Source organism: Pteropus alecto, unplaced genomic scaffold (assembly GCF_000325575.1).
Source record: "Pteropus alecto unplaced genomic scaffold, ASM32557v1 scaffold12, whole genome shotgun sequence".
Lineage (NCBI taxonomy): Eukaryota > Metazoa > Chordata > Mammalia > Chiroptera > Pteropodidae > Pteropus > Pteropus alecto.
Window position 1 is genome coordinate 11853586 of NW_006432669.1, and position 16741 is coordinate 11870326.

Here is a 16741-nt window from a genome sequence, read left to right on the forward strand (position 1 = left end):
TTAGTTTCTGCCTTCATCTTCACATGGTCTTTTCCCCTATATTCTCTTTGTGGGTCTAAAAGTTTTTTTCTTAAAAGGACACCAGTCTTTGGATAATAGGGGCCACCCTAATCCAACATGACCTCAATTTGATTATATTTCTTGCAAAGACTGTTTCCAGAGTATGTCACATTTTGAGGTTCTGGGTGGGCATGAACTTGAGACACTGTTTAATCCAGTATAGTCCATCCTCTGTGCCCCCAAATTACATTCATCTCTCATACAAAATCAGTTTACCTCACCCCAGCATTCTTAATGTTCCAGCATTAACTTTAAATCCAAAGTCATCTAAATATCAACTCAAAAAGTTCCTAATCTCACCATTTGATTCATCTAAATCAGATATGGGTGAGACTGTGTATAATCCCTTATGGGGAAAGATTTCCATCAATGAACCTGTAAAACTATTGAACAGTCATCTGCATCTAAAATACAGTGATGGACCTGGCATGGAATAATAGATATTCCCCTTTGAGGGGGAAGTTGAAAGAAAAAAGGCATCATGGGTCCCTAGCAAGTTGGAAGCCTAGCAGAGCAAATTACATGAGGTTTCAAGGCCTGAGGCTCCCTGCTGTCTTCTGGTCCCTCAGGGTGGCCCCACCCTTTGCCCCTCTAGTCTGCTTTTGGAGTCCTTCCCTTTACTTGAAGGATGACACAGTTGCAGCCAAGTAGCCCTAGCTCTGTAGGCCATTTTCTTGCCTGTGTATGTTGATACATGTAGTTTTTGATAAATGGACATTTAAATAAACATTGAGAGTAGCTGCAGTTCAGGACTGCCTAAGTAGAGACTTTCAAGCCTAGGTCGACATTTCAATCCAATGCTTTTTCTGCTGTAAATCACTTGTGCTGAGGGCTCAAAGAGCTCCTTTGTCAGTAATGTACTACAGGCTTTGTGCATATGGTTTATGGAACCTATATTAGTTCAGACATTTATGTTCTAGGTTTGTACCTGGATAAATTCCTGGTCATAGCTGATAAATCCAGCATTATCGTGTACATATTCAAATTTTAGAAGACTGTCACTTCCCATGCAAGCGAGATTATATGTAATCCAGTACTTAAAAAATGAAACTCCTAGAATTTCTAATATGATTTATTCAAAGCTAAATTTCATTACTTCAAAGCACACAGATGGACATTACTCAACTCTCCTCTGAAATAACCGGTCCCTCTTCTTTAAGAAAACTGGTAAACTTTAACTGAAATACTCTTTATATCGGTGACCTTGTTTTGGAGAGAGATGGATATATAGATGAGCTTTCAGGTTCTAGTACCAGTAGGATTTTTTTTCCCATGGACTTGAAATAGCAGCTAAGGGTGTTGGCTATAAATTATTTTGTCGTAGGTTACTAAAGTATGTTTAATAAGCTTCCTCATTGCTCTGTGACTTTAATTAGTTGATATTGCTGCAGAACACTTAATTTAGGATGTAACACTGCTTTCCCCAAAGATTAAGCTTTAAGGTGGAAGATCTGGTTTTTTAAAACTTGGTTAGTAGTTCTATGTAAATTTTGCTTCATTTTATCATACTTTGTGTATACCTCAGTTCTTACCTGTGCAGTAGAATGATTAAAGTGAAGATTGTACCAGACATGAGTGAATATGTGATGGTATTAGGAGGCTTTACCAACTTACGTCTCTGATAATTGTGCTGTCTTCTGATAGTTTCAGAGATAAATGTGCTATTCTGGTATTTCCAACTGTTTTTTGGTTTTTCTTTTTAATTTCAATTTCCTTGATAGTACTTGAGTACTCACCCTGTGTATTTCCACCATAATGCCACAGTGTGGCGCTTTTGTGCTTTGGCAGAATATTTACAAAATCATCTTTTTCTGTTGCTGTCAAACCTCTTGTGGAATAGATAAGATGCTCTCAAAAGTATGTGAAAACATGCACATCAGGTAGTTTTAGCTGCACATAATCAATTATATGATTGCTTTCTAGTGATTGTGCTAGATTGCTTTTTATGTTAATCAGTTTGTTTTTTATTAGCATGCATATTTAAATTTTTTTTCCTTGATTGCCTCATCGTATTTAGTTAAAAATCAGAGGGCTTCTTGAAGGTTATGAAATTATAACTTGAAACCAGCAAATAAAATGACACTATAGATTACAAAAAGCGCATCTTTTTAAATTTTAGGCTTTTTGGTTGGTATTCTGTTAAACTACAGTTCCACTCAAAATTTATAATGCTGTCTTCAACATCCAAGATATTATTTTTCTTATTATTATTATTTCCACTGTTAGTGCCAGAATCTGTTCAAGAGGAAACAGTTCATGATTTAGGTAGATACAGTTCTCTCAGTATTTAAAATCTTCAGATTTACTTACATCACTTTTACAAGTTTGCTTGCTTTACTTTCTTTAGTATGTAATTTGTTAAGCCAGTATGTACTAGTGATGCTTGTGTTTTAACAAGACTGTTTTTATTAAGAGCTTTAAGGAAAGTGTAGAAGAATAAGCACTATACTCTCAAAGGGGTTCATGGCCTCAAAGGGTAAGAATCCCTTGCCCTGAGACTCCTAAGATCACAGTTTAATATTTCAGCGACGTTCCATGAAATGACTAGAACTTTGCTGGGTTACTTTTAGGAAATAATTTTTTATTTTAATATGAACAAATAAAAACAATAGACATTAATTGAATTCATAAAATGGATTGTAAAGTTATTCTTAAGAAAAGGACTAAGGAGTATAGTTAGATGAATTACATGAGTCTAATGAACTTGAAAATAAATGAGGATCTTTTTCTTGAATTAAAGGACCACATGTTATTGTAAGGCCTTTAGAAATATTTCCTGGCTAAACAAGAGGAGACTGTTTTGACTGTTTTGAAGTCGGGATGTTGGGGCAATCTTAATTTTGAGAGAGAACTGGCTATTAATATTTTCTGCCCTTGAGATAACTATGGGAAAAGTACTTGGTTACTGTAGGAGAAACTGTAAACTCTCTATGAAGATAAGGACCATGTCTGTTTTCTCATCATGATATTTCCAACATCTAGCACTTGGATGTTTTTAATGTGAATAATCATAATAGGATTTCTAATTGTTTAATCCTCGTAGTGTGAGTTAGTAATTCAATGCCAGTAAAGCATTAAATAGAGGGATTTGACATCTTTTTTTTTAACCCAGACATACTATATTGGCACTTGTCCTTTTTTTAGAGTTGTAGTCAACCAGTTAAGAATGTCAGATTTTGGAGGTGGATATTTTAGAAATGGGAGTTGGAGTTAGAGTAGACAGATTGTTAATAGAATCTGCAGAGGGACTACCTTCAAGAGGTTTTCTGGAAAATAATGAGGCAGAAGAAAACTTAGGAAGTAACTTACAAGTAATAGTTAACATTCGTTTATTCATATAGTAAACATGTGGTTCACCTACCTTGGGCCAGGCTTTCTGATAGACCACTTAGGCTGTGAGTGTGTAAGGGCAAGAAACGTGACCCATTTGTTTTAATCATTAGTTCAGTACGTATTTGTGTAATATTTGTACATATTCTGCATATTTGCAGAATAAATAAATGAACAATGATAGAAAGTTCTTGCCTAATTGTAAAGGTCAATAAACACATAATTCTAATATTTAAAAAAAATATATAATATGAAAGTCGTATGTTTTCATTTGTCTTAACCCTTAACTCTGGGAGTCAGATTCTTTGATTCTTTTATTTGTCATTTATTTTTAGAATGCTATGTGATATTCTGTCATCTATGAAACAACTAGGGATATACTTCAGATTTTTAAAAAAATAAGCCTATTTCGTAGCATCCCCAAAATAATAGAAATTAAAATATTTTATTTGGAGAAGTCAAATTAGAAAACATGTTAAAACAATTATTTTGAAGAAAATAAGTGTATATTTTCCAATCATGATGTTAACTTAGAATAAAAAAACAGTTCTTAGCTTTCTACCTATTTCCAAAAAACTTATAGTAAAGAAATTGTTCTCTTTTTGTACTGTTATATAACAATGTAAAATATTAAACCTCAGGATAGTATTACTTTATTTTAAGAGTTCTTACATGGCTTTCTGATATTCTATCATGTATAGGAAGTTTCCTTCTAACTAGAATTTAAACATGTTTGGCTTTTAAATTTTATCAAAATTTTTGGGGGTTGTCTATTGATATAACCATATGGTTTTTCTCCTTAATTATTTAGTAATTCATGGATTTTCACTGTTTCTATTAACCTAACCTTTTTCTGGGCTAAACCCTGCTTGCCATTGTGTGTTATTCTTTTAATTCCCAGTTTACTTTGTCACTATTCAGAAGTAAGGTTGGCTTATAGTTTTCTTTTCTGCGCTATTTTTAACAGATTTACTAATAGAACTGCAATTTTTAATTCTGTTTCCTCAATTGACAGGTCGTGGTTCGATTTCAGAATTCTTTCATATTATGAAAAGAAAGTTTACCAACAAAGAATGGGAAACAATCAGAAGCTTTAAGGATGAATGGACTCAGCTGGATATGTTTTATAGGAATTGGGTATAATTTCTTTCACATTTTGAGAGTAAATGTTTGATGGTTTCATTATCTTTGCTAAAAATAGAAAAATTTTTTGGTTACCTGGTAGTTCATCCAGTGTTGAAGTACATGTCATGACTTGGGAACTTCATGATTTTTTGGTTTACCTTATTACATTATAATGACATTTAAAAATTTTTAACATACATTTAACGCTCAATTACAAGGTATTTTTGAAGCTAAAGCAAGACATCTGTTTATTACTCTTTATAATGTTTAATGTTTTCTATCTTTAAGGAGCTTAAACACATGAAGTCTTATTTAACAAACACAGAAAATTTACTGTATGCCAAAAGATATGACTGTAAGCCCTTTATAAGTTGGCTAATTTAATGATCATAACAGCCCTATGAAGAAAGTACTATTGTAACAAACACATGAGAAAATAGAGGTACAGGGAGCTTAAATGATTTGCCTTAAGATCCACAGCTGGTTTGTCTTCATGCTACTATCAGAGTGAAAAAATAGCTTATAACCATAATGTAGTGTAGAGTTTAAAATCCAGATGTGTTGGGCCTGTAGATTTTACGAAAATTCTTATTTATTAAAAGCTTTAAGAGAAAATGTTTCTTTGTATCTTAGGCGCTGAAAGAAAGCTTCATAAAAGCCATAGGTGTTGGACTAGGATTTGAATTGCAAAGGCTTGAATTTGATATCTCTCCATTAAACCTGGATATAGGCCAGGTTTATAAAGAAACACGTTTGTTTCTGGATGGAGAAGAGGAAAAAGAATGGGCATTTGAGGTAAGAAACATATCAGAATTGCTGTAACTGTAAGAATTTCCTTATTTTGTACATGTATGTGAGATTAATTTGGAGCGGCAAGACACAGCTGGAATCCAGTCCTGGTGCTCTGAATGTGAAGTCACAGATACTCTGAGAACATAACATTTAAGCTGATACTTAATAAATAAGTCCTAGTGAGTTAACTAAAATGGAAAGGGAAAAGAGGCCCTGGAATAGGAAGATCTTTTGTGTATAAACAACCAAAAGAAACTGTTTGGGCTCTATCGTGATGAGGAGATTTAGGGTTGACTGGTAAGATCATGCAGACCGGTTATGGGCGGGGTTAAAGATTTTAGTCTCTTTCAGTCTTTGGTTTCTGTCACTAGCAATTCTTGGTTGCTAGTGAGAGAAAGCCAACATAAACAGATTTAAGCCACATTGCCATTATTATAGGTTATTAGAGTGTTTCATGTTACTGGGCCTCAAAATTAACTAGAATTAGGGACTGGAAACTCAGAACTTTTTAATATTTTACTTTTGCCTTTCTGTATGCCCTGGCTTTGGTTTTCTCCCATCCCCTTTCTCATTCTATACACCAGCTTTTTTAACTTCTGTGGTCTGTGTGGCAGGAAACATGGCTCCCACATGTGTACAGTATAAAAACCCACAGAGGTTGGTGAACTCCCTTTCTGTTCCAGGTCCTAAAGTCCTGGGGAAAAGACTCCCCGGCCTAGCTTGCATCAGGTGCTTATCTCCTGAGCAATCATTGTAGCCAAGGAAGTGCTTTTCTTTGCTCGATTCAGCTTTTGTCAGGTGCCCAGAGCCCGGCAAATGGGTTGTATAATAATGTGGTTATTCCTCAGTTATCACCTGAATTGTGTGCAGAGAAGGTCAATCCTCCGAATAAAGAATTAATGATGAATGGATAAAATATGAGGTGTTCACTAATTTTCTCAAAAGAATTTCACAGGTGTTAAGTAGAGAGTGATAAGATCAGATTTGTATTTAAGACCAAGTCCTGTCTGTGATGGTATGTGGAAGTTAAGGAATTGAGGTGTCAAAGATGTTATGTCTGTTCAGTGACTTACAGGACCATCAATTGAGAAACTGAATATTAGAGAAGAAGTGGTATTTAAGTTTGAGATGCCATAGACACATCCAAGTGAAAGTGTCAAGTAGGTGAATAGAATGAAGGGCTGGGCCAGAGGGGAAAAACTCATAATCGTTAACATGTGCATGGTAGTTGAAGCCATGGGATTTAAAGTTGCAGTTGTGAGATTACCTAAATTAGAAGAAATACCCTAGAACAAAGTCCTGAGAATGCTAACATTTAAAGGTGGATTGGAGGAGACCAAGAAAGAATGACCAAAATAATTAGAAGTAAAATAAGACAATAGTGTTAGGGGATCTAAGAGGAGAAAGTATTTTGAGAGAGCTGTGTCATAACTGCTAACATACTAAATAACGTAGGGAGTCTGTCAATTAAAGAGTGAATTATATTTAGGATACTATATTTTAAAAGAGTACAGCTTTTTAAATTATAACCAAAATTATTGTAAATTGCTTTAATACGTAAAGGGGTAAATTTCAGCCATTTCACTCGTGGGGAATCCTATATTGTTAACAGTGCCAGATGGAGTAGGCCTTGTAGCAGGGTGAGGAGGGAAGAGTCAGTGATTGGGCCAGCTGTGCTTCACCTTTCTGGGTTGCAAAGTTGTCTGAGTTCCTGAGGACCAAATAGATGCTATGGAAACTGGTAGCCACTAGGCTTAAAGTGTCTTGAAAGGACTTTACTCAAAAGGAACTCCAAAAGAAAGAGGTAGTGAGCACTCCACTGTGTATTATTTGCCAAGGGCAGGAATTAAAAGTCAGGCAATGGTACAGAACTAAAGAACGAACTAATTCTTAATGTGATAATTCTACAGATGCCACCACCCCATAAGATAAGCCAGCATTTAGATACTTGATATGACCCAGAGTTCTAAAACTCCAAGTCAACAATAGCACTGGTCATTAGTTGGCTCTTTTCCTCCAATTTTGTTCCACTCTGCCACCTACCTCTGGGAAACTAGAATGGAAGAAGAATAAGAATAGAAGAGCAAGATGAGGCCAATGTGGAGATTGTGCATTTGTTTTAGGATTGAAATGGGTTTTTCTTTAAGCTGAATGTGACTGAAGAGTTATGGTGTTTGCCTAAAGGCTTGTTTAGGAGCTGGGAAGTGAGATCCATCAGGGCAACATTTGAAGGTGGCTATAGAAGAATAAGTAAATTCTTTACTAAATGTCTCTGAGTGTTTTGTTCATTGTACTAGTTACAAAAATAAGAAAATCATCTATGTTAGGTGCGTATATTTAAGTGTAGATGGTTTATTACACTGTAAACAGGCCTGGTGGGGAGAGTGAATTTAACAGAATGAGTCTGGTGGAGTGGGCAGCCAGACACCAGGGGTTGAAGGGGGCGATGATGAATGTAGAGCCAAGGGAGGCATACTTGGAGTCGAGCACAGATGGGAGGTTCCTGTCAGGGCATCTCCAGAATACCCCACAAGTTAAGAACCAGCCTTTGGGCATGGAGTTGAGGAAGAACTGCGATTTCAGTGTGTAACTGTGGCATGAATGATCTTCACTGCCCTTTCTTTCCTCCCTTCCCATTTTCACTTGTACACACTGAATTTACCTACTCTAGAACTAGAGGCAGCCTAGTGAGCAGAGGGGATCTGGAGTTAGGAAGAGAAATGAAATCAATCCTTTTCCCTATTGGAGGCTTCCAAACCTGAATTAGGTTTGAGCTGGGTTGGTGAGAGGAAGAAGTACTTTTTGAGGTGAGAGTAAAACTGTGGATCAAACAGGACAAGGTATCTCTATCCAGAGTAACTAAGTTGAGAGTGATTCAGAAGTGACTAACAGTACCATTTTATGAGATCTGTTCAAGATTTCATCCAGAGAAAGAGAAAAATGAGTTGTTAGAACTTGTTTAAAGGGAAAGGACAAGAGAATTCCCCCACTGTGGATTCTAGCTCCTTTAGTAAACTGAAAACAAGGTGTACGAAGAAGGTTGAGTCTTTCTCTACTTTTTACGTGTAACTCCGGATGAAGAACTGCACAGGACAACTTGGCAGCAAACTGCTTCATTTCCTACTGTGAGATACCACTTCCTGAAACAGCCAGAGTCGTGACCAAATACCATTAGGCCCATGGCGAGGTTTTATTCTCATGTGTATTTGGTGACTGTCTTTAAGTACACAGGCCTTAAAGAAAGTATTATTGCCTGGGAGACAGGACAAATTCCTAGTAAGCGCTACATGTTAGAGACTGTAGTGTTTATTAATTAATGCATATAGCCAGTGAATAACTGAACTACTTCAGACTTACACATCTTCATAGTGTGAGATCTGGTTAGCTAAGCTGGAAAAAAAAAGCCCTAGTTCTGCAGGCAACATTAAAAGAATGCCTGCAGGATACCAGAAATAGGGGCGAGGCTGCATATATGTAACCTTAACTCCAGGTGTGCTTCTGGAAGGTATCTACTGGCACTCAGGAAAATGATGCAGAAAGCTAGGATACTGTCCTCATTCAACAGAACTAAAGGACAGTGCCATCATATGATATATGGTAAAATTCTACATCTTAAGAGCAAAAAGAGCATTTATTTCCTTGAAGACTCAGCATTGTAAGTGAAAAATTATAAAGAATATGAAGATTTAAAAAATATCTGCTTAGCGTACTTAACAGCATTCAAGAGGAGAGCGTATGTATCTGTGAAATGGAAGCCGAGACCCTTAAGGAGAGAATAGGCTTTTCATTAAAAAGCTGTTAGTGGAAGGTAATCTATGAAACCATCTGTAAGTGTACCAAAAAGAGGACAAAACCCTTGAAACTCACTTAAAAAATGCACTTCTTTGCTGCCCTTTAAATGTGAACATTTTCCTAAGTATTCCTCTTAGGGATCTACACTCAAAATTAGTAGTCTCAAACACTCTACTTTTCTGTGTATAACTAGCAGGTCTTTAACTCAAATTCTTCCATTCTTCAGATGCCTCTATTTCTCACTACTGTGTATTTCTGTCTTAAGATTCCACAGACACCTCGAATTCTGCAGATTGCTCTGTAAGCTATTCTCTTTTTCCAACTTTGCTTTTTTGATGGTACTACCATCCAGGATAAAAAGCCCAGACCCATTTTTGGTTCCCTTCCTCCTCCTCCCCTTTTCATACCAGTCTGTCTAGTTAGCAGTGACATGCTTCCTTTTGAAAACTTGTGGCCCCTGCCACTTCCCTAGTGTGGGCACTCTTTGCATATGACATGGACTAATACGGATAGGCTCCTGTCTGGGTTTCTGTTCCATTATTTTGCTTCAGCCTTCTTCAGTCTTCAGCTGTCATTTCCTTAGATATGCTCCATATTGCGGCCAAATCACAACCTGCTGTCTGTTATTCCTTGACTATCCCCAGCCCGCTTCTCTTTATATTTGTTCTAATTCTTCCATGACCTCCCTTATAGCTACACACACACACCACCCACCCAGTTACCCCCAGTCTTCTTCCTGCCTTGTCCTTTAACAACTTATGCCCAACAAGGGTGCCTTCTCTTTATTTCCTTTATGATCAAGGTTTCTTTCTTCCTTATGACATACCACATTTTGCCTCATAATCTCTGTATTTATCTCCTTGTTTTATTTCCCCCAGTGCTCCTTGAGGGCAGGGGCAGTATCTTATTTAGCTTGAACATAATCAAGAATTCATTGTTTATTACAACAAATTCAAAGGATTTTTCACTTACCTGAATATCGTTTCTCACACTTGGAAAAATAATACTCTAGAAAAAACAGGAAATATTATTCCAAGAAGAATTTTATATTTGCATAGGTTCTTAATTTTTATAACCAGTTTCTATTAAGAAAGTTACCACCAAAAAGTTTCAAATGATGCAATTAGATGAAGTAGAAATTCTTTATTTTTTGAAAGGAAAGTGCTTTAAAAAATAGAAATGTTAACATTTATGACTGATTGATTCCATTGGGACCAAATTGTGAAATTTGAATGTTTTAAGTTTTAGCTTAAAATTTTATTTCACTTTGTTTATAAGGTGGAATCACATATTAAGAAAAGGACATGTAATTTTACTGAAGCAGAATAATCTTTGTAACCTAATGCTAAACTATGTCTTAAAAAGATAAAATGTTCTTGGTTCCTTTGGGTTTGTTGGAGATTATAAAGACATTTTGTTATTCACAATAAATTTGTGGATAAATATTATAAGATTAGGAAAATCTTGAAAATTTAGAAAGTATAAAAATTAAACTTAAAGCTTAAGTTCAGTAGCATTGAATGAACTAGCTTACCTAGCTAGCTATAAGTCTTGTCCTGCGCAGAAAGAATTTAGGGCAAAGTTCATCCCCTCGTGGAGCTTTTATTCTAGTGGGGCAGTGAGTATTAATGTTTGATAACTAAGCTGTTGTGAAATGGCTTTTCTAGTTTTGCTCTTGTCATATTTCATGTATATATGATACTGATGATGTCTGAGTAGATAAATCTTTATTTTGAAATCAATCTCATTGAAATTTGGCTTGTAACAAGATAAGTAGATAAATATAGCAGGGCATTTTAGTGGATAGGGTGAATGAGAAAACCGTTTATTGCCCACGATTACCTCTGATATTCACCTAAGGTACAGATACTACAGAACTGTGCTGATCTAAGTGGTTTTCCTAAAGTATAACCAAAACATCTCTTGTGTGTTATAATGTTCAGTGTAAAGAATGGGAGAACCAGGTATCATAAAGAATAGTTTTGTTTATAATAAATATTGTGAGCTTGTTTTTAAAGAGAAAATAACTTTGATCTATTAAATCTTTTCTGATAACTTAGTTACTTATATTTTTTCCTCTTTAAACATATTTTCCTAAATTTATCCTTACTGAATTTCATTTTCTGCTCATTTGGATATAGTAAGGTATGGAGATAAGAGGGGAAAAGATGAACAGTCTCGAAGTAATACGATTAACAATTGTAATTTCCTATTTCAGCTGATGTCTTATGGAAGAATGCCTTAGTAATGTGCTTTTTCAGTGACACTTGCTTAGTTTTTTATAGTTGTTCATACCTTTCTCTGGTAACTGCTTTAACTCTCTCCTCCATTTTGTCTCATACATAGGGAAAAATAGGAAATTACATATTCTGTTTCTTAGCCATAAAATTCCACCATGGTTTTTCATAGGCTATAGTATGTAGTTAACCAAATGTTTATAAACCAGTGTTGGCAATCTTAACTTTTTTTAATGCTAACTTTAAGCATATACAAAATTAATGTCACCAGTGAGACAGATGGCTATCTAGATGTGCTTCTAGATAGGACACTTCATCTATGTAGGCTGCTGGTTGAAAATGTGTCACATAAATCTAATCATTAAGAAACATCAGACAAACCAGAAATGAGCAATAAGTGTCCTACTAGTAAAAGGGGGAGAATTGGGCTTCTATTTTAAAATATTCTTATCAAAGGAAAGGCTAGTGAGACATGACAACTGAAGTATTTGACCCTAAACTGCCTCTTGTACTGGAGGAGAGGAAATGCTATAAAGGACATTATTGGATTAATTCAAAAGTTTGGAATACAGATAGTAAATTTAAATATTATTTCCATGTTAAATTTATCAGTTATTAACTACTCTTGTTATGTGAGAGAATATTTGTTGTTGAAATATATCTTGAAATATTTTAGATTAAAGGGTCAAAAGTATGTGACTTCTTAAATGATTTGGGGTGGAAGGGTATGTGTGTATATATGTGTGTGTGTGTTTGTGTGTATATATGTATATACAGAGATGTTGAGATTTTTTTAAAAATGTAAATAAAAGTCTAAGTTTACAGATTTAGTAATTTATTTTCTTACCTTTTATTTTTCAGGAAAGCAAAATAGATGAGCACCATTTCGTTGCAGTAGCTCTTAGGAAACCAGATGGATCTAGACATCAGGATGTAAGATTCCTCTGACTTCTATGTTAAAAGCATGAATCAGTGTTGTTTGTTTTTTATTGGTAGAAACAATCATTTCGTTTATATCAGGTTAGAAGGGGTTTTTGATTGTTTTTAGGTTATAGTTTTAGAAGTGGTTTTTATCAAATCCTTAAAATCATCTGCGATTTCACAGAAAATTTTAAGTATGCTTTACTTTCGAATACTTAAATATTGCAAGAAAAACTTTGGTAATACTGCGCTAATGTTTATAGTTGAGGTACTAGCATAGTTGAAATTCAAGAAAATCACTTAGTCATCTTAACAGTGGTTTACTTGCTGGTGAATTGGGACTGTCTTAAATATAAGGGTACCAAGTTGACAGGTTGTGAGTAGTAGAATTATCTAGCAAATTAAACCCCTTTCCCTTTTATAGTAATTCTAAATTATTCCCAAAGTTATAATGTCAAACATCTGAGGGACCTTCTGTCACATTGTGGAATAACATCAGTCTCAATTCTTCCAATCAAAATCTGTTTTTTACTTTCCTCTGCTGTTGATTGGTAAGTGGAGGGAGAAAAAAAAAACACTTAGGGTCAAGTACTCTCAGCCTACATATAGTTGCCATATAGTTGTGATTCCGCAGTGGTATTTCAGAAGTACTGATAATGTTAGAATAATCGAAACTACATGCATATCATTGTTTTTAGGGAATCCATGTGAGAGAATGTGGTGTGATCAATATATACATGATTCTCTCTAGAAAAATAGCTCAGTCCACACACCATGCCTTTAATAGATTAACAAAGGATTAAAATTCCTCATAGATTATCTTTCTTAGAAAGGGGTGGCATGTTAAAATTGACCCCTGTTATCTGAAGATATTTTAATCCAGGTTACCTGTCTTTGTACCTGTCCTACCTTACCTCCTCTCTACCTTCCATACAAATAATTTACGTTTCCATAGAGCTTTACATTTTTTGTAACGTGCACACGGAGAACTTCCTTTATACTTCAGTGGAGGGAGCCTATTTAGGCAGCATGACATAGTGGGAAAAAGACCAGGATGCTATTCAAAAAGACCTGGGTTCCAGGCCCAGGTCTGTCATTTAACCTCTGTTGAGCTGGTGCAAATCGGTTGGTCTTCCTGAGCCTGAATTTGCCCATCTATAAAATTGAGATGACCGTATCAGCATAGTTGTGAGATAGAAGTCACATAAAATAGATACTGACCTTGTTAAAGCATTATTTAAAACCCAAGTAGAATGTATAGAATGTTAAAGAAGGTCTACATTGGGTTGAGTTGTGAACAGGGGCACTATCTCAGAGTAACAACTGTAGTTTAAATTTAGTGTCATACGATTCATTCCTAAAGAAGTGTTGCATCTCTATGTGGTTATGGGAGTTTTACCAGATCTACCCTCTAGAGTATTTCTAAGAAGTTTGCCTAGTGCCCCCTGCTATCAAAATAACTCACTTGCTTGTCACATATTTTGGGATCCCTTTTAACTCATCTATTGAATCAGAATTTTTGGATGTGTGGCTCAGTATGTCTACATTTTAAACAAATACCACAGGGTTTTGTTAAGTACAGAAAGCTTGAGAATTGGGTTATTTTATATTTTTCTTAATTTGTTATATTGGCAACACTAATAAAGGGAATAAAAGCAGTCATCTAGAAATCCTGTGTTGTAATTTAATATTACTAAAATGTAATTTGGTCTTATTTCTTATATTTTCTCAATTATAAAATTGATCATAAGATTAACATGCAGTGTAACAATGAGGTAATCTATTTTTATCCCTTTTAGGTTTCATCTCAAGATGATTCTAAACCATCCCAGAGGCAGTTTACTATTCTCACCTTTAATGATTTAATATCATCTGCTGTTCCTATGACTCCTGAAGATCCTTCATTTTGGGACTGTTTTTGCTTCACAGAAGAAATTCTAATACGAAATGGTACAAAGTCATGATATGATAAATAACAAAGGGAAATCAAAACTTTGTAATATTCTGTATTCACTAAAATATAAATGCCTGATAATATCAAATTTCATTTCACAAAACAGTTTAAAAAAGAAAAAAACATAATTTTTCCTACTAAAAAAGCATACTCCCAGTTCAAGATAGCTTGGTAGAATACATGTTTACCTTTTCTTCCTCCCCAGAACTGCATTGGTTTGACAGAAGAAATAGAAAGGGAGACAGAATTTTAAAGTGATAGAGGCATACCTCATTTTATTGCACTGCATTTTATTGCGCTTCACAGGTGTTGCATTTTTTTTTTTTTTTTTATAAAAGGAAGGCAAGACCTCTCACCAGCAAAAAGATTATGACTCACTTGATTACTGTGGTCTGAAACTGAACCTGCAACGTCTCTGAGGTATGCCTCTACATGCTTATTTTAGAAAAAAAAGAAAATGCAAATATGCAGAAAGAAAACATTTAAATTCCCATCTTTCAGAGAGAACTGTTTCAGAGATAACTATTTCTAAAACCTGGAGTATCTTTCCAGACCTTTTTGTTGGCCAATAAGTTCACATTATTATACTTGTTTTTTCTTTTAATGGGAACGTACTGTTTTGTTATTTTTTCCCTCTTATTTGCACATCTACTGTTTATAAAAATATACTTCTGTGGCATAACTTTTACTGGTCTAAGTATTCTCTTGTGTGACTAATATCAGTTAGGATCAGTGGTAACAGTGCCCAGATATAATTACTTAAGTATCCAAGGACATTACCTCACATAGCACAGTTCAGAGGTGTCGTTAAGGACACTTTTTTGCCTCGGCCTTAGCTTGTTTCGCCTTAGGCTTGTCTCTCTCCTGGTCATAAGAGCTGCTGCTGTTACTTCCAGCTTTACATCTTCATAAAATTGCCTCTTGGTTTTTTCAGTGAGAAATACATTTCCCACAGACCCCCAGAACATTTTCCCTCAGTTTCCTTGACTCAGATCAGGTCACTGTGAAAGTTGATCTGACATAATTAGTCTCCATGGGAAGCAGACTCTTGGTAAAAAAGCTAAGGCAAAGTTGGGGGAATGGCATTGAGGGGAAGCCCACTGCTTGCCAAAAGGAAGGTGTGCCACAAAGTTCTTCTTCATTTTTTTTTTCCACTTTGTTAGACATTTTGCTTGTCTTCAGATTTTACTGTAAGCAGTGGTGCAATGAATATCCTTGTAACCACATTTTGATGTACATGCTTAATTACGTTCTTGAGAAAGTTTTAGGAAGTGGAATGATTGGTTCAAAGGGATTAAACATTTTTAGAGCTTTGGTAAGTATTGTCAAATTGCTTTCCAAAAAGGTTTTCCAATTTATGCTTCCAGTTTTATATGTATGACCACCCTGTCACGCCCCACCTACATACTTCCTGGTCAACTGTAGATACTTTTTTTTTTTTTTTTAATTTAATCTTTGCCTAAATAAGTGAAAAATTGTACCTTATTTTTTTTAATTTGTATTTCATTACAAATGAGGTTAATACATCAGTGTTGTTATTGGTCGTTTGTATTCCCTTTTTATGAACTGCTTGTTTATTGTCTTTGCCTGTTTTTTTTTAGTAAATAGGACTTAATTTAAAGTGGGAACATAATATATAAGATGCCAAGACCATCATATTGATGACAGAATTCTAGTATATGGTTGTAGTGCATGTCTTGGGGAGTTAGTCTTGTTCTTGTTAAATATCAAGAAGTGAAATAATTTCATTGTTTCTGTTACTAAAATTGAAGGTTGTGTGTACATTGAATAAAACTAGATACTTTGCTTAGTAAAAAATTGGAATGTTTTATAATTTTTTATTTGATTAAGCATGCCTGAATATTACAATCATAGTAAATAATGTTTTAAAAAGGCGAAGTAGCATTTATAATAGAGGAAGCATTGTTATCCCTAGCATGAATGTAATTGTGATATGAAAAACTATCATCTGTCTTGTCATTATAATAATAAAATGAGTAACATTGAATTTTTATGAGCCAAATACTGTGCTAGATTTTGTTTTTCTATTTCTTAATCAAAGTTACACATACAAATAGTTTAAAGAGTCAAATAGATCTCAAAAATTTTTTTCTAAATGAAAAACACTACTACGTTCGTCTTCCTATTTCCTGTCACCAGAGCAAGCTCTTTCAATTCTTTTAGCTTATTTTTTATTACTTATAATCATACCTCCAGATAACATGCATGTATTGCTTTTGCTTAATATAAAGCTTCACTAGTCTGTCATTACACATTCCCTGTGTACTTTTTTACCTAGCATAATTATATTGTAATTCAATGTTTACATTATTAACTGTGATTAAGAATGTTTATTAAGATTATGTAATGCTGTACACAGCTTTCCCTATACTGCATTTTTGTTTTCCTGAGTTAGTAATTGACTTTGCATAGATTCCTATGTACTTCTTGCTAATTCAACCCAAAACTCTACTAGATCTGTGACTTCTCTATATGTTTAGAAATATCAGTCGTTCCATCATTTTCATAT

At 34.8% G+C, this 16741-nt stretch overlaps 1 protein-coding gene across 1 annotated transcript in view; it reads left to right on the forward strand.

The window, feature by feature from the left end:
- The window catches only part of AASDHPPT (aminoadipate-semialdehyde dehydrogenase-phosphopantetheinyl transferase), a 25056-nt gene extending 8822 nt beyond the window's left edge, over positions 1-16234 (forward strand). The window contains 4 exon segments of the mRNA XM_006907530.3: positions 4406-4527; positions 5149-5310; positions 12198-12269; positions 14057-16234. Of these exon segments, the coding sequence (XP_006907592.1) occupies positions 4406-4527; positions 5149-5310; positions 12198-12269; positions 14057-14221 (521 nt within the window). The 3' untranslated portion in view covers positions 14222-16234.
- The last annotated feature ends 507 nt before the right edge of the window (positions 16235-16741 follow it).